Source organism: Brachyistius frenatus, unplaced genomic scaffold (assembly GCF_029030835.1).
Source record: "Brachyistius frenatus isolate BFR_SWC_R1_liver_20210118 unplaced genomic scaffold, ASM2903083v1 Contig_368, whole genome shotgun sequence".
In the NCBI taxonomy this organism is placed as follows: domain Eukaryota; kingdom Metazoa; phylum Chordata; class Actinopteri; family Embiotocidae; genus Brachyistius; species Brachyistius frenatus.
The window spans coordinates 200,794-228,006 of NW_027210967.1; the positions used below are offsets into that span (position 1 = coordinate 200,794).

General features: G+C 42.2%; 2 protein-coding genes across 2 annotated transcripts in view; both read left to right on the plus strand.

Annotated features, from left to right (window-relative positions):
* Positions 1-2,667: 2,667 nt before the first annotated feature.
* Positions 2,668-11,008, plus strand: spint1a (serine peptidase inhibitor, Kunitz type 1 a). The gene is made up of 11 exons (XM_069724276.1): positions 2,668-2,821; positions 2,951-3,400; positions 3,995-4,152; positions 4,346-4,487; positions 6,367-6,534; positions 7,696-7,743; positions 8,238-8,369; positions 8,496-8,546; positions 8,655-8,825; positions 9,645-9,704; positions 9,936-11,008. Exons 2-11 carry the CDS (start codon positions 3,001-3,003, stop codon positions 10,118-10,120), a joined length of 1,515 nt encoding a protein of 504 aa, XP_069580377.1. The 5' UTR covers positions 2,668-2,821; positions 2,951-3,000; the 3' UTR covers positions 10,121-11,008.
* Positions 11,009-12,641: 1,633 nt separating this feature from the next.
* The window catches only part of LOC138636314 (pleckstrin homology domain-containing family G member 3), a 30,207-nt gene continuing 15,635 nt past the window's right edge, over positions 12,642-27,213 (plus strand). Inside the window, exons 1-2 of the mRNA XM_069724265.1 lie at positions 12,642-12,770; positions 18,032-18,093. Coding sequence (XP_069580366.1) covers positions 18,045-18,093 — 49 coding nt within the window. The 5' untranslated portion in view covers positions 12,642-12,770; positions 18,032-18,044. The remainder of the gene's footprint in view (positions 12,771-18,031; positions 18,094-27,213) is intronic.

Here is a 27,213-nt window from a genome sequence, read left to right on the forward strand (position 1 = left end):
GCACGCCTCATCAGACCGGCACGCCGCCCATATTTCCTTATTATAAAAGTATCTGAAGTCGTTTTTTTATCTCACAAAGTCAAAAGGTTTTCACGCACTAAGGGCTCTTGTGTTCACAAACAGGTGGAACAATAGTTGGGTCCCCCTGACAGGTGAGCCAGGGTTCCTCTAGTGTGAGTGGCTTCGGCCTTTATAACAGGTATTATCAGGTGTACGTTTAATAAGCCTTGAAGGCGGATTGGCATCCTCAGTTACGCACACATGAATAATGGATGACCAGCAGAGCGGTATTTATGTCTGTTTGGAAGTCAAATGTCAAATAAATGTCCTGAAACTATCAATGTTTGCAAAGTCAAACATCAACAGCGGCACATAATCCAAAGGTCAAAACTTCATGGTAGTAGCTGCCGGTGCCAAATTATTTCAGGTGAGACAACAAAGACAACAGGCTGCATAGTTTCCACAGATCCCATTACGATATGAAGAATGGGGTTCTGTTTTTTGTTTTGACAGGTGACTATTCATCAGCCGGAGGTGCGTGGGTTCACCCACTGATGCACCGTCTGTTACAAACACTGAATTATTGAGTGCCTCCAGCAGCTCACCTTTCCAGGCAAACAAATTCATTCATCCCGTCTCATGCTGCTCGTTTCTGCACCGTCGGGTTTTCTAATAAAAAAGAAGGGACGTGGACGGGAGACCCGTGTTCGGCCTTCTCACCTCGGACCCCCCGGGTGGCTCCTTCTAGGGCGAGATAAGGAATGTAGTTGTTGATAGGTTATCGTGTGAATTCATGACTCATCACATCCTGTAATTTGATGACTCAGTGCATGAATCAGATTGTGGTTCCGACAATTATGAAAAGAGAATGTGTCATTCCTGTGAATTTAAATGGCGATGCTTGTTAAGGATGATATTGTAGAAGAAGGAGCTAAAAAGCTTGTTTTAAATCAGCTGCTTCTTCAGCTGTTGGTGGGATCACACTGCCCCCTTCTGGAGCAACGCTTGTGACCCTAAATAATCCAGACCACATCCCAGACTCAGCAGGTCCTTTATAAAAAAAAACATGTTTTTAGGGCCGGAGCACCGAGCATCGGAAAGCCCTGTTGTTTTTCGTAAAAATCTTCTTGGACGTTCTTATTCTTACGAAAAGTGATTTTCCTTTTTGGAGGTTTTATCATCTTCAAAAACTCATGAAAGTGGAAACACATTTGTCTCCCGGCGAAACATTTCGTATTCTAGTGGAGTCGCGAGTGGGCGTGGCCAAATGGCTCGGGACCGCCCCCTACAGAGATGCCCCCGCGGCCACATTTACCTAAATTCACCAAATCCGGTGGACACGTGTATCACACCGAGACGCACAAAAAAGTTACATTGCATGGATACGTCAACTCGACAGGAAGTCCACCATTTTGAATTTAGTCGTCATTTTGGGCGATTCTGACACGCTGTACTTGTACGTGTCGAACTCCTCCGAGGGATTTGGTCCGACCGACTTGAATTTAGGTTCTCTGGATAGAAAACATGTTTGGGATTAAATCTTCTTAAAATAATTCGTTTTCGTCGATGTGTGTGCCCGTAGCGTGGTGGCCATTTTGAGGTCTCGCCACGAAACTACGAGTTGCTTTAAATCTTATGTACATGGACCGACCTTCTCCAAACATCACAGGTATGATAACAGCCCCGCCCTGAAGACCCCTGTGGGGGAATAGTCACTCATAGTCATAGCGCCCCCTGTTGGCCACTGGAAATGACACTTTTCATACTTTCACATTCTACGTCGAGCTGGTTGATCCCATGAACCTAAAGTCGGGTCACAATAACCTAAACATGTAGTTGATGATATATTGAGACATTCGTTCGACTTTGTCAATGGGCGTCGCCGTGACGATGTGGCAAAGTTGGATGTCTCGCAGTGACACAGGAAGTTGATGTTCAAGGTCAAAGGATGCTTGAAACCTCACGAAACGTGTCACATACATCCGACGTAGTGAAACGATACATCTGATATGTGTTTTCCGAGTGGGCGTGGCCAAACGGCTCGCCAGCGCCCCCTGCTGGAGACAGGAAACTAGACAAAAATAGCAACTTTAAGCGGGGATGCGGTCCCTCACCTGTTGCATGTCAGGGAGACAGCTTCGGGAGGCGGCATGCGGGAGTGCGAGGGCCCGTACATCACTGCTTGCAGTTTTAATTTCTTATACAACCACAAGGAAGTAATTCAAGTTCTTTTTTATCACTTTTTATGATGATATTTTTTATATTAGCTTTAATCTTTTTATGCACCAGAAAGCATTAGGCCCATGTGCTTTGGTTTAAATGAGCTATTAAAATAAAATCATGTCCATTATTTTTTAAACACAGCTGTCTCCAGGTTTATGACATAAAGCTCTTTATTCTTTATTCAGGTTTCTGGTTTTTATTTTTTTCTTAAAAAACGCTTTCAGTGTGTTTTGAATTATTTATCCTTTTTTTGTAAAACATTTCCACCTTTGTAGGCTGCAATTTCCTTGGAACTTGTCAGGGTTACTTTTTTCTGAGGAACATTTATGTCTTTATCACTCAACTGGCCTTGTTTTGTTTGGAGTCCCACTGTTGAGGCCAGCAGGGAGTGGCGTCTCGGGAGTGGAATTTCACTTCCTGTATTCCTCAGGTGAGTCACCTGGGCAATGCCGTCGGATTGATCGGGTTTATGTCGACATCAAACATCTTCTGAGAGTTTCAGACTCGTAGTGTCAGATTAAAGTGGGGAGATTTTGAGGAAGTGTTGAGTTGAATGAGTTCTGGGTGAATATAAGGAAGTCATTCGCAGATTAATCAGGTGAGATTGTGATGAAGCAAAGTGTTGTTTTGTACTTTGCGGCCTAAAAGCTTTCGACACGTTGACTTTCTAAAATTGTAAGTGGTATTTTTTTATTGTTAATTCTCAACCAACCTCACTGTTTTTCAGGGGACTTACTGGCTTTTTATTTGTGAGGGGATCTTCACAGGACTTTTAAGATGAATGGACATTTGGAAGCGTGTGCGCTCCTGCTTCTTGTGTTTTTAGTGAACTGCGCCACTGGACAGCAGCTTGGAGATCAATGTTCAGTCCAGTTTAAGAAAGGTCGGGAAGATTTTGTGCTCGATGCCGATGAGTCTGTGAAAGACGGGGCGACGTTCATTTCGTCGCCGAAACTGGATCGATTCAGGGACTGCGTGGCCGCCTGCTGCAAAGAGCCGCGGTGCAACGTCGCCTTCATGGAGAAAGGAGCCGAGGACGGCTTGGTCAACTCCTGCTTTCTGTTTGACTGTCTTTACAAAAAGAAATACGCCTGCCGCTTTGTCAGGAAGAAAGGATACATGAGTTACATCCTGGACTCCTTGTATAAGAATCACCTCAACGTGAATGCTGTCGCAGGTGAGACCAACACGGGCCACTAATCTGGAGGATCACTGTGATAAAGCACGCTTTTGTTTATGTACAACTGAAAGTGTTGTAGATGAAAACTTGACAATGTCTTCATATATACATATATATATATATATATACACACACACACACACATATATATATATATATATATATATACAGATATAGTCTATATTTTTCATTTGTGCCAATATCTACTTGGAGAAATTAGTCTCTCTTTAGATAATCTAGTTTTGAAAACATGGACTAAAGTTTGTTGGATCAGTTACTAACAATTAAAATCCAATTCTCCCTCAACATGGTCAGTGTACTCAAATAATGTCTTTGACTGGCTTTCAGTTGTCTTTATTAAACCGCAGGTTGTAATGAGGATATGTGAAGCCACTGATTTAAGGCTTAAACCTTTTGCATGTTCACACATGCCAGGCAGTCATGGCGCCTGACGGTTAATGGGTTTCTGTTTCTACTCATCTTATTCAGGTGTCTTCCAGTGTTGCAATCGTATTTGCGTGTGCACCATTTTCTGCCCATCTTTCCTCAAGTTATTTCTGAGCTTGTTTAAATCTCATGATGTCACTCCAGATCAATCTGACCGTCCTCCGGTGGCCAACGGAGGCCTGAACCGGGTGGTCCAGCCTCAGGACAGCTTGTCTCTGAACGGCTTTCAGAGCAACGATGACCACGGGATCGCGACCTTCCAATGGAAAATGCTCACTGGGAATCCTGATGCTGTCATTGAGGTGAGGAAAGCAACTGCAGCACAAACTCAATCTTTCCACCGTCCAGTCGAGGGAAATTTAAAAAACACAAACTCCTGAATGAACCCTGATCCTGTGACTATATAATTCTAATGTTAGCTAGTTATTCTGTTTGTCATTTAAATGAAAATCTTCCGGCATTGATAAACATACATCATGTTTTCATGCCTCGTAGACAACCAACTTTCCTGACCAGATAATCGTTTCCAATCTGACATCTGGGTTCTACAAGTTCCAGCTGACCGTCACGGACACCATCGGCCAGTCAGACTCTACCAAGGTCACCGTCCTCGTCCTCACGCCTGAGCAGTCTGAACGTGAGTATCAAGATGGAGGAAGAAACTGCCCGAAAATACAACATGATTGGAACGTATTCATTTTTGCAGAAAACCTGTTTTGTGCTTATTGATTGAAATCGAACATTTTTAAACCTGCAGATTAGAAGTCACTCAACTCAAATCAGAGACTGTAAATGAAATCTTCAGTCAGTTAGCTGATGTAGTTTTGTTAGTTGTCTCAGACTCAACGTTTGGTAGAGGACATGGTTGAGTTTCAGTTGCAGTTAGTCATGTGTCCACAATACTACATTTGTTGACATTTCCTTTGGCTTACTGACAGTCCCTCCAAATAACAATTTCTGAACAAGTTGTGGAAGGCGTGTTACTAAAGCCTCCTGTTTAACACAAACATGGGAAGATTAGTTTCTGAGGAACTCTTCTTCCTCAACTGCTCTGGCGCTGTTTGGCATTTGTCGCAAGCATGAAATGTTCCCTGTTATTTGTGATCGAACCTGTCACGACATGTTCAACTTGATTCCAGTGGCCCGAGTGATGAAATAGAAATGTAAGAAGATTATTATAAGGAGATGACACCAAATTCAGATTTTGTTAGGGGTTGGCAGGTTCTTATCCTTCAGATCACAGGAAGTGTCCAGGTCGTTTCTGTGGAAACACATTCACAGTAAGCAAATGACGCTTGTCGCTGTGTGTTTTTTTTGTTGTTTTTTTTTCCTTCTCCCTTGATACCATCTCTCCACCCCCAACTCAACCAAACCTGTCAGTCGGGTTGCAGCTTGTTACAAACAAGAACGACTTCAGTCACTTTTACCGTCTGAATTGATTGAAAGTAATTTAAAGTCTTTATCTTTTGTCCTTTTAAAAGTTTTTTTTGTTTTGCTCAGTTTTGCATTTTCTTGTTGAGAAAAGACTTTTAACCACCCAGTGGTTCAGTTACCCATTAACAGCTGGAGGCCTGAATAGTGTTGGGAATGTGCTACGGTGGAAATACGTGATCATTAGTCTTCTCCACTAAATGTGTGTCAGTGCTGCATGATAATGCCGTGAGACCTTAATAATAAAAGTGGAGCTTACGGTTCCTTTTTTTTTGTATTGCATAATAATAGCTGTGCTATGTATGATCGCCTTGATGATACTCAGAATGTGTCTCATCAACCACATGCAGACATCCTGAATCTCATTTTCTAACCTCATTGTCTATTGAAACACATCACTTCATTTTTTTTTCTTAGTTACATTTCAGTGGTGAACACCTCAGACATAGTTATGTCTGTTCACGAGGCAGACGCACACAAAAAAGGAAGTTATAGAAAACTACATCTGGTTTCAGATACGAGAAAGAACTTTTGATAGTTTGTCAAATGCGTCTTGCATTGTTAAGTGTTTAGTCAGATCATCTGAGGCACTTTAAGTTCGTATTTTAGGGCACTGACAGTGTGTTGACAACGTTGATTTATAACTGGATTTTCTTGATAATCCTCAGCGACGTTGTTTGTGCCATTTCCAACTTCACTGAAACAGATTTTCCACCACTTATTAACCTATATATCACATCGTTGTGTGTAAAATCATTAACTCTCAAACTTAGAAACTTTATAAGCACTGTGAGTTTGTGTGAGTGAGTTGAGTGACTCTCCCCTTTTTAAACTAACAAAGTCGTTCCATTTTGATGACTCGTGATTTGTTTTTAACAAAACAGACAGGAAGTGTTAACACGTGATTAAATCGAGGAGCTTTTTGCACGATCAGACTCTCCCTACAAACTTCAGATTTTCTGTAAAATGAATGAATTATAAACACTGATATTATTACCGATGTGAACCAATTTTGCAGAAGTGTAAGCGGGATGACCATAATTGATTTTGAATAGAAAGTAATCCTTCTTTCTGTGTGCCACCAGATCACTGTATGGCTCCGATGAAGGTCGGGCCGTGCCGCGGTTCTTTCCCTCGCTGGCATTATAACGCCGCCTCGGAGAAGTGTGAGCAATTCGTGTTTGGAGGCTGCAGGGAGAATTTCAACAACTACCTCACCAAGGAGGAGTGCACTAACGCCTGCTCCGGCTCAGGTATCTGCGCTCTCTGCTTTTATAACTTCATGTTCTGTGGAGCTGTTTTATTTGTCACACGACATGTTTGTAGGTCTATGCGACATGTAGGTGATCTTTTGATTTGAAGGGTTACTTTACAAGTCATGAGCACATATACCAGACCACAAGGCCCGCCTTGTTTGGCTCTAAAGCATACTCGGTTTGAATTAAAATAACTGATGCTAGATTGATGCCAGAAAGCTTTTGTTTACCGTATAGTGACCAGGTCGCAAGGGTTCACAAGTAATTGCACACTTGGGTGCTAAATGTTTCATAAGCAGCCGTGTGTGGCTTTAATTTGAGTTCATGCACCAAAGAGCTCCTGCTGTGAGGAGTGAAGATGTTTCTGTGCAAATAAAAGATACTAATGAAGCTCCAAAAAAAAAAATGTAGCAGAGATGATAATAAATAAGCTAAATCAAACCGTAGGCTCGTTTTAAGCAGGTTTGCGCACAGAAACTAGAAACTGTCAAACAACCTAGTCGACTGAGGGCCATGAATCTAGTGGATGAGCGGAAAATCACTTGCACTGTGAAAAACCCTTTATGACGGCACGGCAACTCAAGAACTCTTTTTAACATATTTTAAAACAGAAAGGCCAGATTGCAGAACAAGAAGAAACCAATCCAATAAAACTCCTACAAAGACAAGTTAAAGATAAAATAAAGAAACAGCTCATGAGCCAATGCCCTACCTCATGCCTTTTCTTTTTTTATTTCTTGGCTTTGCTGCCACTTTAACTGGCATTAATTGATGATGTCACCGCTGATAGGAGCAACATAGAGTGTGCAGAGCAGTCTGAGAGCTCAGACTCACCATTCAACAAGACAACCATCGTAAACATGCTGTCAAAGCAACTATACCTTCATGGTACTTTTCTTTGGTTTCATCTGGGATTTCTTTCTTGGAAAAGGAGATAATGATGGTGAAGTTTGGTTCATGCTTCGTGTTGCTTTAAGCCCATTTATCTCGGTGGGTGAGGAGGATGTTTGGTTGATGGTTTCACTGTGGGTTGCTAATGTTGTCAGCAATTATCAAACACCTTTTTATTCAGAGAACATGAAAGAGTGATTTCCTGGAGTGTTTGTTATTTGTCTGATGAACTCATGATTGAATTTGAATCTCTTTTTTTTTTCTCAGAAAGAGGTGGTAAAGGAGGTCGAGGTTTACCTCTTCCCACAGATCAAGGTAGGAGAAATCCATAGGTGCTAGAAATACTCTGTATTTGACCTGATGACACAATTTTATCATCTCCTCATATTTGTCTCAATCATTATGTATTTTTTTAACTAGTTTAGGTAATTGTAGACAAAAGTAACATTCCTGTGCTTTCTGAGGATAAATGCAACAGACTGTTAGTGTACAAGAAATGGAAAAAGTAGAAGCAACATATCCTTATCCAGATTTGGAAGTGTGTTTTCGGCCACATAGTAAAAACGTGTTACTCTCGTCTTAAACTTTGCACCAAAACATTCAAATTAGAGCCCGACAAGCTAAGCAGGGAACTGAAACTCGCTCTAAAGTTCTGCACAGCCAAGGTGAACTGCAGATTTGGGTGAAAGCTTTCTGTATTTCTGACTCCGTTCTCATTTGTTTTTGTGAAAGTTTTAGTTCCATACCTGCTCTAAAGTAGCTGTCATGGTGCAGTAAAAGTGACAGTTTCCTGTGTTTTTGTGCCACAGGAGAAAAATGCGGTGTACCGTGCACCACAAATCAGTTCACCTGTGACAACGGCTGCTGTCTGGATCCAGGACTGGAGTGTGACTCTTCTCCACAGTGTAGCGACAGCTCGGACGAACTCAAATGCAAAGACTGTGAGCAATGACTATGCAAACTGCGCCTCAGGCTCTTGGAAATATAAAATCAGCAATGACATCCCGCTGATTAAATGTTTCTGTGAAAGACGTGCTAACTTGAATTTTGTCCTGTGTGTCAATCAGTGGACAACAAGTTTCGGATTCTTCTCCAGATTCCAGTGGATGAACAGAAAGGTGATTTAAAGTATTTTTGTTGTTGTTGATTTCTGCCTTCCAAACCTCTTCCTATCCATTTATACTACCAACACCTTCACCTCACCGTGTGTTTATTGCCATCCACAGTACGCTGCACGGAGATTCCCGACACAGGAATCTGCAGGGACAGTTTCACCAAGTGGTACTACAACCCCATCCAACAGGACTGCTTGCGCTTCAACTACGGTGGCTGCCCAGGAAACGAGAACAGATTTGACTCCAAAGAGTACTGTATGAAAGTTTGCCGTGGAGTAACAGGTGGGTTGCTCTCCATGTTAAGTGGCCATTTTACACATTTGCCTCTTTTTTTTTTTTTTTTTTTTTTTCCCCCACATGACTTTTTCATGATATTTTATCTTTTGGAAATGGGATGTTTTTGTTTGGGCTGACATTCTTGTCTGCTTTCCACCTTTTCAGGTTGTTTTCTATTCAAATATCACGTGTGGTGCTTTGGCCTTTCGAGAGTCGACAACTCAAACAAAGAACTGTGAACATGTTGAAATGTGAATGATACGTTTTCCAGGAAGGCTGATGGATAATCTATGTGCACACATTTCAACGTGGATTAGATTGCGTGCGAAGGATCCTACACAATGTTTTATAAATGAGGCCCCAGAACAGAATTTATTTATTTAATATTGGGTTGTTCACGTGAACGCGAGTAATCCTCCTTAACATAAGTAGTATGAGTATAAGTAGTATAAGAAGTAACATAAGACCGTCAGAAGAGAGGCAACTTTTGCAGGACCAGTATATATATATATATATATATATATATGAAGAGGCTCTTTACTAAGCTGCGTTGTGCAGCACAGTTCACTGATTCTGACCGTTTTGATTGTCTGTGGTGTAATTTTGATTTCAAGCTTTTACTTCCTCCTTCACCATGATGTGTAAATATGAAGCTCTTTGATAACAACTTTTTATTAACTGAAAATATGACGTCAACGTTGTGTTTACTGCTTCTGTTGCCAAAAACAACACAAATGCATATTTAATTAGCCTTTTTTGGGTTTTCTTAATGTCATTCACAACATAAAAAATTCTAAAATTAAATTTGTTTTTCTTTTATTTCAGAAAAGGATGTGTTTGAAAGACAGGATGCGCTTGACGGCAGTGTCGCTGGACTCAAGCCACGTATGTTATGCCTACGGTCTCAAATTAAACCTTCTGCTTCATCAGCGTTTACTTCCCGTGGATTCGTTCTGTTCATCCCTTTAGCACTTTTCCACTTCACTGAGTTGCTCAGAGTAGTGTTGGATTTAGTGATCTGCTTTCTCACCTTTGCAGTGTTTCTTGTGCTGTCCTTGAATGACCCAACCACTAAGTTTAAAAGTTTTTTTTTTTTTTTTTAAATTGATTCACCAGATATTGCAGCGATAGCTGGCATCCTGGGCCTGGCCATCATCGGCCTGGTCGGCCTCCTGATATACTGCTTCATGAAGGGGAAGAAGTCTCCCCAGCACCACCGCGTGCCCGCCAACAACGCACCGCTGACCTCCATAGAGGACAGAGAACGTCTGGTCTACAATAGCACCACCAAGCCCATCTGACCCCCTCAGTCCTGACCTTTGACCCCCGGCGTGGTGGTGAACGACCCTGGTTGTCAGAGCCGTCATACACTGAACACACTCAGAGTGATGAGAGGAAACGATGTTCTTTGACTATGTGAACGCTGGAGGAGGCGTGTTTTTATGGTGACGTACACAGAAGGCAGCCGGCCTTCAATGATGAAGCGTGATGTCTAATTTGATTTGTTTTTCTTTTTTCTTTTTTTATGAGATGACATGTTATAATGAGTTGTTGGAGAAGAGTTTGTACTCAGGTTAAAAGGGAGGAGTTACTAGTGTGGAGGTAGATTACCACAGAATATTATCCCCGTTTAAATTTGTGGATATTTTGTCTACGTGTTCATGCTTCAATGAACAATAAACAGCTTTTCCAAATACAACTAGTTTTAGCATCAAACCCTAAATCGCCACTAGAGGTCCACAAAGGCCTTTTACTTCACAGTACGAGTCTTCATTCTTTTGCTTTTTCTTACAACTGAACTTTTGTGGTGAATTTGTGAAGATCCCTTCAACATCCTGAGGTCGTGTCACGCCAGCTTCTTCTTCTGTCAGATTTATTTTTAATGTGTTTTGAACTCTATTGTTACATACTCCAACGGATGACACATGCATTTATAATGTTGTAAATAATCTTAGAATTTCTGAAAGTCATATTTTACTTGAAGGTTATGTTGATGGTGATTTTAGAACAAGCAACAAGCATACATTTAAAAAAAAAACTAAAAAAAAACAACCTGCTTATTTCACATCATAAAGCATCCTTGCTGTTGAATATTCAATATTTAAAACTTATCAAAGCTTTGTACATAAGATCTGATGTAGTTTTTGGAAAATGGCGATGTTCATACTAAATAAAAAATATTAACTCACCTTCATTTGGGATTGTTTTTTCTTACAAAACAGTCTGTTTTTAGACTGAATTAATACACAGCTGAGATGTATTGATCACTTCAATTTGACAGATAATCAGTGATTTTCTTTTTGGCACCGAAGGAAACAGGACTCGGTTTAACCCTCCTGTTGTCCTTTGATAAGCAGCTGTGTTCAACCAAATTCTATTTTATTTTCATATTTTTTGGGATCATTGGTGACAAGGAGGCTGTGAGGGTTTCTTTAAAGAATGATGACCAATGATCCCAAAAAATATAAAAATATAGAAATAAAATAGAACTTGATTGAACACAGCTGCGGGTCATTTTGACCAGAGGACAACAGGAGGGTTAAACACAGTGGAGCATTGGTTTGTACCAAAGGTGGTGAAAAGCTGGTTTAATTTGATCCTCTTCATCAGTGAGCTCTAGTGGCAGAGAGAGCAGGTGCAGGTTAAACCGAAGCCTCTAAGGAGAGAGCTATAGGTTAGTTATCATATAAGTTCATTTTAAACAACTTATTTAAGCTGTCTGAAACACAGTAACTACATGCAATGTATTAGGTTGCCTTGAACAACATATTTTGGGCCTTTGGAGTTTTATCAACAGGGCCAGCAGATGGGGATAATGTTCTGTCAAAAGTTCAGCAACCTGCAGACATGAAAAATAGACCACGTGAACTTTATCTCAGCAATTGTGAAGTCTTTCCAAAAACCTCATACAGATCAAACAAAGCACATCTCTCGTTTTGTTCTGCAGGTGGATTTGGAGAACTTTTAGTCGATGCGTGTATCACAAAGCTGCTTTTCTCACACCACTTTCAGTGAAGTCCCTTTAGCCCTCCAGGAGGAGGCGGTGAGAGGGGGGGGGGGGGTGCAAAGTAAAAGCACCCTGCACAAATTAGCCCCCAGCCAATTGATAACCTGAAGCCATCCTTCAGGAGCCCCCCATCCTCCCGACCTGGCCCTCGTGACTGTAACTGGCAGGGTTACAGTTTGTTGTCTTTCATTGGTTTGCGTGCACGTGAGCGCAAGTAAAGATACTTTAATGGGAAAACCTCCAGCTTTTGTTTGTGTAAAACGATCTTATACTGAAAGAAATGACCAAACTATGCAGCCCAGATGTTACGATGTGGGACACTGACACCCACCACGCAGTTGGCATGTCAAAAACAGGCGTTCCTTGGTTGCGTTCAAGTCCTTCTTGTAAATGTGAAACTGTAAAGACGAGCGACCTTCAGACATTTCTTTGTTGTTTGTCTCAAAAGAAAACTTCTTCTAAAATGTGAAGTAATGCTAACTTATTTACTTTGAGATTTTTTTTTTTTTAATATTTGTTGTTATTGAGAAGTGACAAATGTGAACAAAACAACACAACAGCAGAAGTACGTGATGATGATGATGATGATGATGATGTGTTAATTCACTTAGATGGTAAAGTAGCGGGTTTGTGTGAAATACACAATTTCTACCAACAGGAGTGAAGGTCGACAGGTACCAAATGAGATTCACAATTTTTGTGGCGTTCACTGCCAGTTCTCGGTTGCTATAACTCCCACAGGCAGTGAAGGCGGCATCAGTTCTTCGCTCTTCTTCAAAGATGCAGCAGCAGTGTTTGGTTGTCGGACGCGGGGATGTGTGTCCGAGCTGCATGTACCATGTGAAGAAAAGAAACTGAGATCAGTGCTTTCACCGAGAAACCAGAGAGAAAAGTTTTACCGGAGATTTTAGTCGTTGGAAGGAACAAAAGATTTGGCGAATTCGGTACGTGAACTACTTTTGATGACTTTTACTAAATCTCAGCAAACTTTGTGTGTGATGAGACCAGCTTCTCTCAGACTGGACGTTTCATCCTCTTGAGGTTTTATTGTGTGTTTTTCAGGGCTGCTTGGAAACACATGTCTTTGTCTTTTGTCAAAGCGCGTCTTGACTTCATAAAACAATTACTCACTTTTAACCAAACATAATACTTAAAAGTGTCACGGTTACAAAAAAAATGCGCATGCGTCAGTTTTTCTTCTGAAATCTGTCAAACCATCGACACATTCCTCATATTGAGTCTTTAACTTTGCATTACTGGCAGGTTTCACATTTGAGGTGTATTTCTGCTGCGGGCTGTCTGGACGGAAGCGAGCAGCAGTTTCAGTCCGATAAGTCCTGTTTGTTTTTGACGCAAAACACTCAGTTGAGTGAACTTTGATCAGCTGCTGCAGTCGGAGGGATTTTTTTTTTCTTTTCATTGAGAGATTTTCCACTTTAGCTCTGATGACTGTGGTATCTTGTGAGGAAAACTAATATTCATTCTGCTGTTGAATCATTTACCGTTTCCTCTTTCCCTGCATCCCCCCCCCCCCATCACCACCACCCCCCTCCACCCCCTCTTCTTCCCTAATTGTTTTTTTTCTAATGAGCACCCCACTGAGACACAGCGCGGGTTTAAATGCAGGCTGCTCATAGGTCAACGACTCTCCCCACCAGCTGTTGAAGAACAATAGGACAAAATCAATCAATTACCCCCTGAAAGGTTCCATCTTCTGCTTCTTTGACCTCACTCGACCTTTTAGACAATAACGTCTCGACTTCATTGCGGGTAAACGTTGCCTCGGTGCGATGAACAGCACTCTTTTCTTTTAGGTGGTCCTCCAGACAGGAAACTGCCCGAGTGTGTCTTGGATCTCGGAGTTGGCCCTGAATTCCTCCTTCCAGCCTTGGTATGCTGCAGCTGCGATAGGTGCAGAGGACGAGGGTGGTTTCATCTATGGAAATAAAGCATCCGAGGATTTCACAAGTCACCTTCTTTGTTGCTTCAAGTGCTTGTTTGAAGGACAGCTGCAGTTACAGCTGGCAGCTCACGAGCCTCTTAAGTCCTAGTTTTAACAAGTTATAGCTGGGCTTACACTGAGAGTTAAAGGTTGACTTTAAACAAGACCTAACAACATTGTGTTTGTTTGAAAGCGGAGAGTGAATGCCATATGTGATTTTGCATTCCAGACACCCAAGGGAGGTTTGACTGTGTTTTAGTCGCTGCAGTATTGACAAGTATGAAGGCACGAGGGAGCTTTTTGCCTGCAGATATATATGTGTATATACATGTATGTGTAATGTAGCTTTAAATGGGCACAGTCCAATTCTATTTGAAGACTTGTCATCTAATTTTGTCCAGCAGTCCCGTCCTCTGCCTTCCCAACACTGCAGGACATTATGGAGGACTACTCACCCTCTGGTTGTCTACCGTTTATAATTTCAAAGAACTGGAAGTCTTCATTTGTGATTTTCCCATTAAGATGGCACTTGCCAGCCTCCTTTGCCAGGTATGCAATCTGTGGTCATCGGTCACTGGTGGGGGGGGGGGGGGAAGTGCCATTCTCCTTTTTCACCACAGTGGGGAACGATTATTCTCCCATTAAGGGCTATTTTGGCTGGAGTGTACGTGCAGCATATGGACGAAACTCCTCACGGTGCCCTGCGGGCGTTCAATGGGATGGATCCCATCTAAGCAGCGTACTGAAAAATGCAGTGGACTAAACTAAGAAGCTCATTTGTGTCTTTGGGAAGGTTGGGGCAGCGCCTTTTGTAGAGGTTGTGGATTTGATTGAGCTGAAGAGCAACCATCAGGCTGCATTGTTTTCTCCAGTGAATGAAAAGCTGTTCGTCTCTTACAGCCTGCGTGTCAGAGGACAAACTGCAAGAGTAATGTGGGAAAGGGGGTACAAAACAGAGAGGCTGTTTTTCAGGGGGTATTTTCTGTCGGGGTGGGAGGGTAAGAGACAGGTCATGCAAGATAAACATGGCACCAATGCTGAAATAATAAAGACTCTGAGTCTGAGTTAGACTCTGGATTTCTGAAAGCCACACCCGGTTGGATTTTTATTTGTAAATATAAACATCCGTCCTGACTGATGGTGTCCTCCAGAAATCTGCCCCACCGTGAGGATTTCTCAGCGGGCATATGTCGTACTTCCAGTTTCCCGTGTGGCCTTGTTGGGCTGGACACATTATACGTTGTGATGCGGTAGGTCTCCGACTGTGAGAGAGAAGTACAGCAGTAATTCTCAGCACTAGTTTTAGTTTCTCCTCCTAATTACTTGTTCCACACCGGTGGAAATTAATTTGTGTTTTTAGTTGTTGCCCAAAAGGCTGATTAAGTTCTTTCATGGCTTCAGATGCTGGACCCAACCTGTATATAACCTGGAGTACATCATCTGACAGCTACCATTGGATGGTTTTCTTTGGATGCTGTTTACCATCATTACAGTTAAAGTCAATTGATTGGCAAGAATCTTGGTTTTCAGTGAGGATTTTTCTGATTGAACATTATGTAAGCGTTCCTCATGAGACAGAGAAAGTGGCATGTTTCCCCAAGTGGAGTCCTGTTTTCCTTCCTCTCTAGACATGCTCATTGGTTTCACTTCTCTCAACACAGACTGTCAATAGTGAAAAATGCTCCAGATAGTCATCACCCCCCGAGGACCCATTTCACAGAACATGTCAAGCCTAAGATCCGAGTGAGGCTTTTAACATATTCATGGTGATGACTCTGTATATATTTCCTCTGTATTTACATGAGTGCTCTATCATGGCCAGCATCTGCTCCCCTTAATCATCTGTTTGTTTTGTTTTAAAGAAAGGAATTCAGGCTTTGACTGCCTGGATCAGCGTAAAGCCCGTCGATTAGAGGAACAAGAAAGTTTATCTGCCCATCTGAAGAAATTATCCATTGCAGGTCTTTCTTTTAATGACTATCAGACTGGCTCTCGTGGCATCTGTCTTCAATTAAGGTGCAAGTTTAGCAAATTCCCATGCGGGAGGTTCATGCTGCGGGTAATGCAGTCATCAGCTGTGGGAACGAAATGCTCTCCATTTGTGTGAAATTGCAGCTAGTTCAAGCACAGGTGGTCAGCATGCCATGAATGTCCGTTTCTATGTAGTGTTTTCTTTAGGACTTGAAATGTGTCCGTGCCCACTCCCTAGGAAAACAAGGATCTGGAATTGCCACTTGTCAGCAAATAAACGAGTTATGATTCTTGAGTTCTGCCCAGATGTTTTAAGATTGTGGGTTAGACTGAGTTACCGCGTCCTGTTTTTACCGTCTCTACCCAAAACATCTTTCTACACCTGCCGGCAGCCTCTGATAAGACATTGGAAAAACATGTCGAAGACCCAGACGTCTGCAGTGCATCTGTAGCTTTAAAGCCGTTATTCCTCGTCCAGCCTCTCGTTGACCAAACACAGATCAGCATAGTTTAGGTCCGTTCATTAGACAGGGTCAGCTCACAGGTCACAGTAGGTGGTATTGTCAGAGGGTTTTATTGCTTCACTGTTCATTGAGACAAGTTCAAAGCCTACCCTTCAACGTTAGTCCTTCGCTGCAGGTCAACCAAACTAACCCACCACTTCAACCTGATTGGTCAGAGAGCGAGGAGGCTGCAGCCCTGAACAATGTCGTTGTAGCGGAGCTGCGTAGACGAGACGCAGCAGAACTCCGTCTTTACAGCGTTTGTTACACTTTTACTCTGCAACAATTTTCTTCGAGGCACAAAGGATTAAAAAGGTGGATTTTGGCTGGTTGATTTCTAATCACAACATTTGTTAAAGTTTACAGACACACACACACACACACACACACACACACACACACACACACACACACACACACACACACACACACACACACACACACACACACACTCTGGTCGTTGCCCAGAAATCTACTTAATATCATCTTTCATTGTCACAAAAATTACACGTCAACAATGTCACACGAGAACAAAGTATTTTGTCCTTTGCAAATTTGTGATATATTTTTTTAATTGAACATAATTAAATCTCTATTCTGAATATGTTCCATTAGGTATAACAAACTTTGTTACTTACTTTACTGCAAAGCTCTTTTTTTTTTTCTGAATAACTTGTTTACAACTTTGCTTTGCGGCTACAGTCGTTTTAGATTTGTTGCTCTATTTACCACGTCCCATTGGAAATCAATGAAATATTGTAAAACTGTAAAACCTACAGTGAATCAGTGATCTCGATGTGCAGCTCAGGCTCTTTGACTTTTCTCTTTGCATTCCTGCACATCTTAATTGGCGAACCTCCTGGCAGCGAGCTCGGTTTGGCCTCGGCTGGCTCGGCTGTCAGCTCGGCACAGTGGCCAGCAGATGCACTAAGGAACAATGCCCGTCCTAATCCCTGAAGAATTCCTGCTCCCCTGATCTAGCTGGCCCAAGAATGTGATGTTTAAAAGGCCGCAGGCTCACCAGGAATCACAGGGAGACGAGTTCTCATGCGCTGTGTTAATTTGCTGTAAGGAGACGAGAGAGGCAGTGATGTGAGAAACTGACAGCGCAGTGGCTCATCATTACGAACACCACCGCCTGGCATGAGGGATTAGGAAAATACATGTCACCAGGAGTGAAGCTGTAATCTCACCGGATGGTTTTACTGGGAATGAGAAGCTTGTTGTGGTGTGGTATGGATGATAAACAAATTCCTAAACAAAGTAGGTTTAGATAAAATGCGTTTATTTGTGATGGCTTCACCTTTTTTATTCTTAAATAAGTTTTCATGTAGCATGCTTTCACATTTATAACAGTTTAACAAAGCACTTTAAAAAGCCCTTTTATGATGATACTAATAATTGGCGTTACTCAAATGGTCGTCACAGCGACAGTCAAATCGTTTAACGTTTACTTAGTAGCTGCCAAGTCTCTCGAGTGTCTATTCATGTGAAGTTGGACACGCGCCTGTCCTTCCTGTAATGATTAGCATCAGTTCATATCACGGTTGCCTTTACATACCTCAACCCCGTCTTCGCTCTGCGTTACCGAGTGGCCGGCGTGAGCCAGCTGCCAGCAGAGGAATTGGAAGAATTTCCCTTTTCTATAAGATGTGAATAGACTCTGTCTGCTCCGGAGAGAAACCGAGCCTGAGGAACTCATCCCACTGAAAGTGATAAACATTGCCCCGCTAGATTTACTGTAAGTCCTGACCCCTCGTGTTTTTTTGTTTGTTTTTGTCAACTCCAGAGGCTGGCGTGCCATGCCAGAGGGGTCCCACTCTGCTCTCCACCAGGGCCCGATGGGGGAAGGTAAGATCAGTCCAGTATATTTGAAATGACCTAGAATGATCAAAAACTTCCTTCAGCATTAATAAAGCTATATCTTATCTTATGAAGACTCTCTTTAATTGCTGTCTGTGAGCTGAGCAGTATTTTGATAAATCTGCTCATTGCTACTACTGGAATATCTGGTTACTCATGTGGGACTATGTGCTAACATAACAGAGAAGTACAGCAGAGGTGAATGGAAAAATGCTGGAAATGGAAGAATAGAGGAAATGTAGAGGCCGAGCTGAGAGAGCAATGAGCTCCCCTCCTACAGTCCCGCCCGGCCAGCAGAGAGGCTCTTTGTGTGGCTGTGGACTTCAGCCAACCCCCTTCATGCAGCTGAAACCCCGGAGCAACTCGCACATCAAACCAGAATGTGTCGGAATCACAGACAGCCAAGATGGCTCGTCTAGGCAGCGGTGCTGACCTTGTATGCTGGGGGCCACTCAAATTACATATTATTTTAGTGTTCATTATCTTCTGCCGCAGAACCAGGCACTGACACAGGGCCTCTTTGTATCTGTTTGCCTGCTCCGTCCCTCAACCCTCCGCCGCCTCTTCTCCTCCCTACTGAGCACATTTGGCTCTGGGCTTCCACTTTGGCTGAAGAATACCGATGTGTCAATGGTTGCCTTTTTTCCCCCGCGACCGGCCCTTTGGTTCGGTGTTGGCGAGAACAGGCTTTTGGCTCGGGAGACGTGTGCCGTCCTCATGAAAATTTGCGTCTCTATTTCCTCAAAAGGCCACTCTGCACCTACTGCACGTTCCCACTGCCCATTTTTCAGCTGTGATGTCGAGTACAAAATCATTTTGGCAATGACAGAACGCCCGCTTGCAGTTGAAACATTTTCACACTGATTCATTTATGAAGCAGCTGGAGTTAAAGTGTGACTGACCGGACTCCCCCTGCTGTGGATGGATGGATGATAATTAAGAGACAGGGCTGCTGGTAATGTGTGAGCTGATGATTGGATGTGGTTAACAGGCAGGAGGAATGCCCGTGGTGAAAGGAAGCCCCCCTGTCTTGTCAGGGTAAACAATAAAACGGTTGTGGCTACCAGCCAGATCCTTTTCCTCTAAAGGGTCAAAGCTGTGTTGATGGGCCAAGTTCTGCCTACATTTACTTTTCAGCTGTTGAAATAATTTTTCTTTGTTCTGCACTTTAACTCTTTTCCCAGAACAAACTGGATGACAGGAAACCATGTCGGACCCTTCATAAGCTCCATCAAAGTTAAACTTTCATGGCCGTGGCGCAGCCTCGTTATAATGCCTGCAGGCCACATGTGAAATATATTCTACACAAATGTATGTCTAGGCTGTCAATCTGATGACGGTGACTCAGCCAGGCATTGACTGACCTGAGGCTGCATGAGGCTGCATGAAACAGCTCTCTCAAAGATAAGGGCTCCCTCTGACACACTTAACCCCCAAGCAGGAATGTGGCTGTGTGTGCAGAATGTACAGCTTTAAAGGGGTTCTGGGGGGACGGACGGATCATCTCCATTCACTGCAGCTTTTCCAGACCAGTGGGCATAGGGTTGTGGACATAGATGGATGATGGCAGGGATGGGTGCATCTCTGAGTGGGTTTGTTAATGGAGCTCCTGGACCGGAAGTCTTTCTCTGCCTAATTGCCTGTAGCGTTAATCAGTGGCAGCCTCAGGTGAGCCTGCAGCAGCTCCTGTTCTGCAAAGATTTAAAGTCCTGATGCGCCCCATGTCCTGCACACCTGCAAAACTGTACTAGTGTTGCATAGGTTTATGTAAATTCATCACATAGATGCTGTTATAACTGAATTTATAGAGCCCTGCATTCACCGTATTTCAATTCATTGTTTGACTCGAACTCCCCTCCTCCGTTCAAAAGAATTTATTTCAATGTAAATCATTTTACAGCTTCTCACAATAGCATTCCTTGTATTGAGCTCTTCCGGTGGATTACCCACATTAGTTACAGGCTCTCCGCTTTGCTTGATCCAGTTAGACGGCCTCTTCGAAACTCATTTGAATCTATAAAACTCTTTATTAACTTCCTCTACAACGCCTAACATCCAGTGGATGTTTTGAAAGCCAGTATGCTGTGAATTGCATATAACTGATATTCTAATTACACTGCAGACATGCTGCTGAGCCATAATAATGCTCTGGTAATTTTAATGATATGTTATTGGAAAAGATTGTTTATGTAATTAATGCTCTCTTTTGTGATTTATAAGAACGTAAGAAAAGAGTGTGTTTGTTCGCTGCTGTATTCAGCACTTTACACAAAGACAGATGGAATGAGATATCAGAGATTCTTCATCTGACAGCAAAGTACAGTAAGTTTTATTAAGAAAAACACCACCACACCCTCTGTAACGCTGCATGTGATAAACAGCTCGATGCGGAGTACATGAGATGTTCCTCCCTGAACTTCTACCCTTCACACAGCTGTCAGGCCATCAACTTGTGTAGATTCTGCACAGAGACGCTAACGGGACAGCAGTTTGCTTGTAGACTGTCAGATTGGTGGTAAAGTTTACGATGGATTCGCACCACGGGGCCCAAAAGTGTGTGTTGCCTGGAAGAAATGTGAGTTTTGAATAAATCCAGGGTTCGCTGGACAGGCGAGTGCCTGAAAAGCTCTTGGAGGGGGGGCTTGTTGATGAAGGAGTTTCCTAAGTGGGTCATCACATGCCTATGCACTGAGGTCAGCTGGCACGGTTGGAGCCTTTAAGAGCCTGGGTCAAACACAGGGGAGTTTTAGAGGATTAAATTTGAGCTTTTTGAGGAGTTTTGTCCTTTTGGTACTTTGATAAATCTCCCCCTCTGAAACGTATCACTTTAATGCTGAGGAAGGGATTTTTGTCCTTCCTCTTCCCCGGTTTTCATATTATACAGCTAAAAAAAGGATAATCATTTCATTTCATAACTTTTCTATAAGACTATTAGATAACAGTAATATTGTGCAACGATAGCCTTCTTTTTTATACCATCATTTTCTCCAAGTGCACCTCCAACAGCTTTAAGGTTTACAGAAGTTTCTTGTTCTTTTTTTTTTTTAACTACACTCGATGCATGAGTGGAATTTGTCGACGACACACAGCTTAGTTTTACTTTTAAACACCAGAATTCCCCTTAAACTTTCCATTAACATATTTTGACCTTGACTATCGGTGAAGAATGCAGGTTCAGTTTGTGTGTTTTCAGCGCGGTTTATTTACCGACCTTCAGGCTAATTATTAACACGGCATTAAAAACTCCATGTGAGGCCAAATGCAGGTGTACATTAAACCATCTTGTACATGTATGAAGCAGAAAAACCTAAATTCTTCCGACCATCAAGGAACAAAAAAAAAATCAATCCAGGCCATCGGTTTCAGTGTCTAATCAGCAGTGTTGTGACTCATGCTGTTTGATAATGGTCTGTGAAGACTAATCCTCTGAGGCTCCCTTCATGGTCACGCCTCTCGCCCTCCCGAGGAGCAGCCATTCACCGTTGCCAGGTAGGGAGGAGTTTTTCCCAAGAGGATCAGTCCAAGACTACCTCCCCGTCTCCCAACAGCAACCAGGGGAGCAGCTGATTGCCAGAAGTTGTGAAGGGGTGTTGAAAAAGGAAGTTCAGAGTGGATCTTGAGGGGCGGAAGCGCTTTATTAAGATGTAGAGCAAAACGTGATTCCCTCTTTATCCCGTAAAGGAAAAAAAAAAAAGGTCACAACCTTTGCAGATTAGCGGTCGCCTCAAGAGTTGTTTTGAAGCTGGTGTTGTTATCTTTTCCTTACTTGAGAGCGAACACACTAATCAGGCCAATTAGGAACTCGGACTTTCATCTTGTTACATGCTTTCATAAAGTAGGTAATATTTTGTCTTTGTGGTGAGTGGCAATCACAAAACTGTTACTCTGAACGGGCACAATAAAGATAAACAGGTGAAAAGACAGCAAAAATGTGCTTGATACTATGATTTTTGTCAAGAAAAACAGTTGTATGTTGCAAGAAAAGTTGGCAACTCTACTGAGGAGATTTCAGTTAGTGTAGATGCACCACAAGTTAGCAGCATTTGTAAAAATAAAAAAAGTATGAAGCTACCTGTGCCAGGCACTTAAAAAACAAGGAATTATCGTAACAGATGAATCAACGTGATGAAACGATGCACTTTCATTATCAACATTTCAGTTTTATCGTCCCTGATCATGTACTTGTATTCTCAAGAAGTATTACTCCATGCTTCAGATGTGATTCAGATCCATCATCGTACATGAGTCAGTATGAATCAAGCAGGAGCGGCTGTGTGAGGGTTAATAAGTGAGCAGGCAGCAGCTTGTCTGTTCTGGGAGATGTTCTGTCTCTGACATGCTCCTATCGTTCATTTTCAACCCTCAGAAAAATGCCAAGCAATCAAAGCAAACGAGAGACTGGCCACAGGTTGCAAATAGTAAAAGATTCCAGGGTGCTTCAGAGTTTTTCTGTTATAAGTTATATATTTTTCCAGTAGGACGAGAAAGGTGCTTTTTAATGTTTGGTGCTCTTTTAGCATTCAGATAACCATTTGCATGCTGAACGTAAATATAGCCAGTGCTCTTCCTGTTTCTTTGCTCCTGATTTGCGTAGAAAACAAAAGGCCACAAGCCAGACAAGGTAGCACATGAGGAACTTCAGCATCAGCTCTGACTCAGACATAAATTTAGAATGAAGTTAGACTTTGGGTCCTTGTAGGTTCATCAGAAATAGTCATACAGGTGTGTCTGTTTGTGGAAACAGCTCATTTTTAACTGAAAGGAGAACACTCATCATTCATCATAATAAAAGCCTCGTCACAGGAGTTGGAGGGATTGGAGAGGAGCTGGGAAAAAGAGATCTTCTCTTTATCTTGGTTTATCGGACACATCACATCCCGTCCTTCGTTAAGATGCGCAAAGATTGACGCATTTAAACAGGTATGGAGTAAAAAAAAAAAAAGAAAATCTGTGTATTTGTAGGGAATTTTGCTTCATAAAGATTATTCAAACATATAATTAATATAAGCTGACTAAGATGGTTATTATCTGTTGTTGATGCTTGTAATATTTTCCATGGTGCAGTTTGGAAGCTACACTATAATCTTTGCTAACATTATTATTACAGTTGTTTGTGTCTCGATGGTTTCCAAATACTCGTAAGTTGAGCATTGTGTTACGCAATCTACCGTTTACAAAGACCTTAAAGCTTTCGTTGGCACAGAGACAGGTTTTCTCCCGGAGGTTTTTCCTGGGTAGGATTTACAAAGAGGCGAGTTTCCGTGAAAGGATGAGGAAAATTAGACTCGCATCATCACAGGGTTATGCAACTTCTAACTAACGTCACACCTGCATGATGCATCTTATTTTGTTCTCGGTGGAGGAATTGATATGAGAAGAAATTACTGACATGTGATGTGAATGTTTCTTAGGTGTGTCTGTCATTGACCAAGAATGTAAAAACAGTTTTTACGCAAGCGAGAGAATTTCAGACGGATAGAGATCGTACACGAAAGAGGAGCCTTTTAGAAAAGTTAATAACCAGGTGCTGAGGTATTCATTTCAGTGTTTCTATTCAACTCTTCCACGACTCTGTTCGGCGCTGCATGTCAATCATACAACCATGACGTCAGAGCCGGGCGCGTTTATGAACCGTCTGCATTGTTAACTGCCTGATGAAGTGGAAACAAGTGGTGACTTTACATTAGTGGCTCGAGACTGATTCATCATCTGCAGGTGAACATCTGTCTGCTTTCAGTGATTAGACAGACTGAGGCATCAAACCCTAAATCATATTCCTCACAATCACTTGATTGTCATCACGTTAAGGTCCCGTGATATTCAGTGTTTTCTCCCATTCAAAATACCTTTACTTTATTGGCTAAAGCTTGTACCTTTACTTTATTGGTTAAAGCTTGTATTCACGTACAGCGGAACTGCAACTGAAGAGTCCAGTCGAGGGGATTTGGACTGAGGGAGGCACAAAAGAGAAGCGAGGTCATGCTTGTAGCATCAACACACCTTTGTCTGTAAATGTTAACCTCGGCTTCACAGTCAGGAAACTGGAATTTAAAGAGTTACAATGAGGGTTTGGCTGGTTGGAATTCCAACTATTTTTGCTTTTAACAACAACATTAGAAATCTGTCTGACCTGACGAAGCTCATTAAGGACCTCACGGTCTCTCCGCTCAGACCGAATGGATTTTGCAAAAGTGTTGTGAGATTTTTAAGGTTAGGAGGCTGTCGGTGAAAACATCTGGCCAGCCTTGACTTGGTTAATGGTTATGTCTGCGTTAACAGTTGATTCAGGGCTGAAACAAAGGAGGGTGTTGTGTTTAGCTGAGCTATAATACTTTGTGAAATTGTGGTGTGTGAATATGAAAATCCCATTCTTGGCTTGCCTGATACAGATTTTTTTTTTCTTTTCTGGCCCATATATTTAACATTGTGTAACACCATTCTGTGTAAAGTATGATTTAACATGTCGACCCACTGAGATGTTTTAAAGGAAGAAGCAGGAGAATTTATTTCTAAATAAATGCAAGTATTCCTACAAATTATATTTGATCAGGGTTGTGATACGTTTTAAAGTCTGTGGGTATAAAGTAAAAACCTTCACTCACATGTGTCAAGTATGTCATCATAGCAGATGTTGTGAATGTGTGCAATACTCCTATTGGACCTTAACCTGCACATTATACTTCTCTATTATAATTCCCTCGATGATATACAAGCTATTATTTAGCTGCTGTGATCTATGCGCCATTCAGTGCTGCCTCAAGTGTTTGAATATTAGCCGTCACCTGCAAAATCACTTAAAAAAAAGGTGTGTTTTGTGTGCGGATGTAATCTTTGACTTCTTTAGCCAATTAGTAGGTTAGCTGTGTTGAAAACAGATGGTTTAAACCAGGACGCGCTGCCCACTAACCCGTCATGGTAGTTTCTTTTTATAGACCGTTCGCTGCACCTATTGCCAAAAAAAATGCTTTTCACAAGGGCTTTAAAATATCAATTCCAAGAACCATTTTTAATACCAATAAAGTTAATTGTGACAAATTTCCTTAAGGCAGTCAGAACATGTGTTTATTTTGGATATTGCTGAAGGGCAAATTGCTTGCGTCTGACAATTGATTTTTGTTCAGTACATGTATGTATATTTCCACTATTAACCATCAAACCAACAGCTGTCAACATTAAAGAGGCACCAGAAACAATGCGACTAATAAAGGCAAACAAACCAGGACACAGCCGGAACACAGAAATGCACAATATAAGTGTATTTTGATCATAATGAATGTGAGATAACCGCAAGAAAGAACACACAAATTCTCTCTGTAGAAAACAACGTGAAGTAGTCTGTATGTTTTTGAAGGGCGAGGGTTCACACTAGACACTTCACAGCTTTCCACATCTGACAGCAGAGTGGCACAGTAATGAGCTTTGCCACTGCGGCTCCAGATCCCCCAGAGATCAGTAATATATATATTTGCATATGCTGAAGAGACGCTGCGGCACCAAGCAAGACCAGACACTCTGCTTTTATACTGTCTGTATGGGCATGGTTGCTTTTTATTTAGCACTGTGTATTAGATCATTTGCATTCCTCTGCACAGTTTGTTGCAACATCGGCTGCGCTCGGTCCGCCGGTGCCGTTTTCTCCCCAGAACACGTGAAGCGTGGTATCAGCAACAGATAGTTCCTGCATGTTCAGTCCGTATCTGAAGTGGTCAATTCAATTTGATCTGGTCCTGAAGTCAAGTGTGTGTTCCCGTCTTCAGATAAGCCCGAGAGGAATCCCTCAACCCCGGTGTTTACGTTTTAGTTCAGTCATGCACATCTTGTTTTGTCACTTGCTTGTGTACAAGGAGATGTCGGTAAAGATTCAGTGTGATGCTATATCAACGAGGAGGATGTGGAAGTCTGGTTTTGATTTTGGGCTGTTCCGTGTTCACACTGTGCTGCTCCTCTTCCTCCTTTTAAACTGGCTGCAGTCTGCAGTGTTATTATAGAGGGATGTTGGGTGGGAGGAAGAGATGGAAAGAGGAAGGGAGTTTCACATGCCAGATGCAGCAAAGCTCAAAACCAAAAGAGACAGAAGCAGCAGAGGAAGCCTCGTTGTAATTCATCGTGGTGTAGTGAGTGTAATAGCTCACCGCTACACCCCCTTTACACCATCAACCCTGTGATTTGTCACGGAGCGTAAACAGAGCTTTCTCTAGCGGTCAGCTGCTGCTTGCCAGCTCATCTGTTTCTCCCAGTGAGGTTTTGCATGGGAACTGTGCTGTCGGGAAGGTTTGGTGTGGACTGTGGAGCAAGTAGAGTAGCGCGAACACCGTGAGCTCAGTACTGACTCATGGAAAGTTTCAGGATGCCAAGAGGTGTGTGTGTGTGTGTGTGTGTGTGTGTGTGTGTGTGTGTGTGTGTGTGTGTTTGAACAAACTGAAAGGCAGTTAGACTTTTCATGTGAAGCCCATCATCCAGCTGCACATCCCACTTTTTTTTTTTTTTTAAAGCCTTTATAAATCACTAGCTTTGGCCATTTCCCATGCTCTTATATGAAATGTTTGGCTTGTTCAAGGAGAACCATGGAGGGTTTTATGTTCTGTGTATCGCAGATAGGACAAGTTACCAAATGTATTAAAGGTGAATCAGCGTGGTTGCAGACTGATGAAATACATTCGATTCGACAACATCCGTTTTGTGTTCCAGCTGTGGGCTGCTGACTGATGATGTACATCTGATGATAAAGATGTTTAGGTTGAAAGCTTGTCGACACTTGTGCGTATTTCAGTCTCTTGACATCAGCTACATCTGTGTGCCATCAACATCAAATCATGCTCTCCATCCCCACTTGGCAATATCAGTTACCAGAGACATTTTACTTCATGATTTTCTTAATGATGGGGTTTTTCTTTTGTCAAAAAAGTCAAATTACTTGACAAAGCTCTATTTCTTTACCCGTGCCAAATGGTTTTGATCTCTTTGCCCTCTAAATATGTAAGGAAATGGAGCTTTCTGCCGCGTGGCCGTTCAGTGCTCCCGTCTCACACCGCCATGACTTCATATATTTAGGAAACATTCGTGAGGAAAATTCCCCATCTGGCCAGGAAGGATGTGAAACTGAATATG

Bases quoted from the DNA above. Each gene is read 5' to 3' on its own strand.
- spint1a (XM_069724276.1), top strand. From the start codon at position 3,001: ATGAATGGACATTTGGAAGCGTGTGCGCTCCTGCTTCTTGTGTTTTTA. The intron at 4,153-4,345 runs GTGAGGAAAGCA...CATGCCTCGTAG, and splicing joins ATCCTGATGCTGTCATTGAG to ACAACCAACTTTCCTGACCA. The intron at 8,826-9,644 runs GTGGGTTGCTCT...CTTTTATTTCAG, and splicing joins AGTTTGCCGTGGAGTAACAG to AAAAGGATGTGTTTGAAAGA.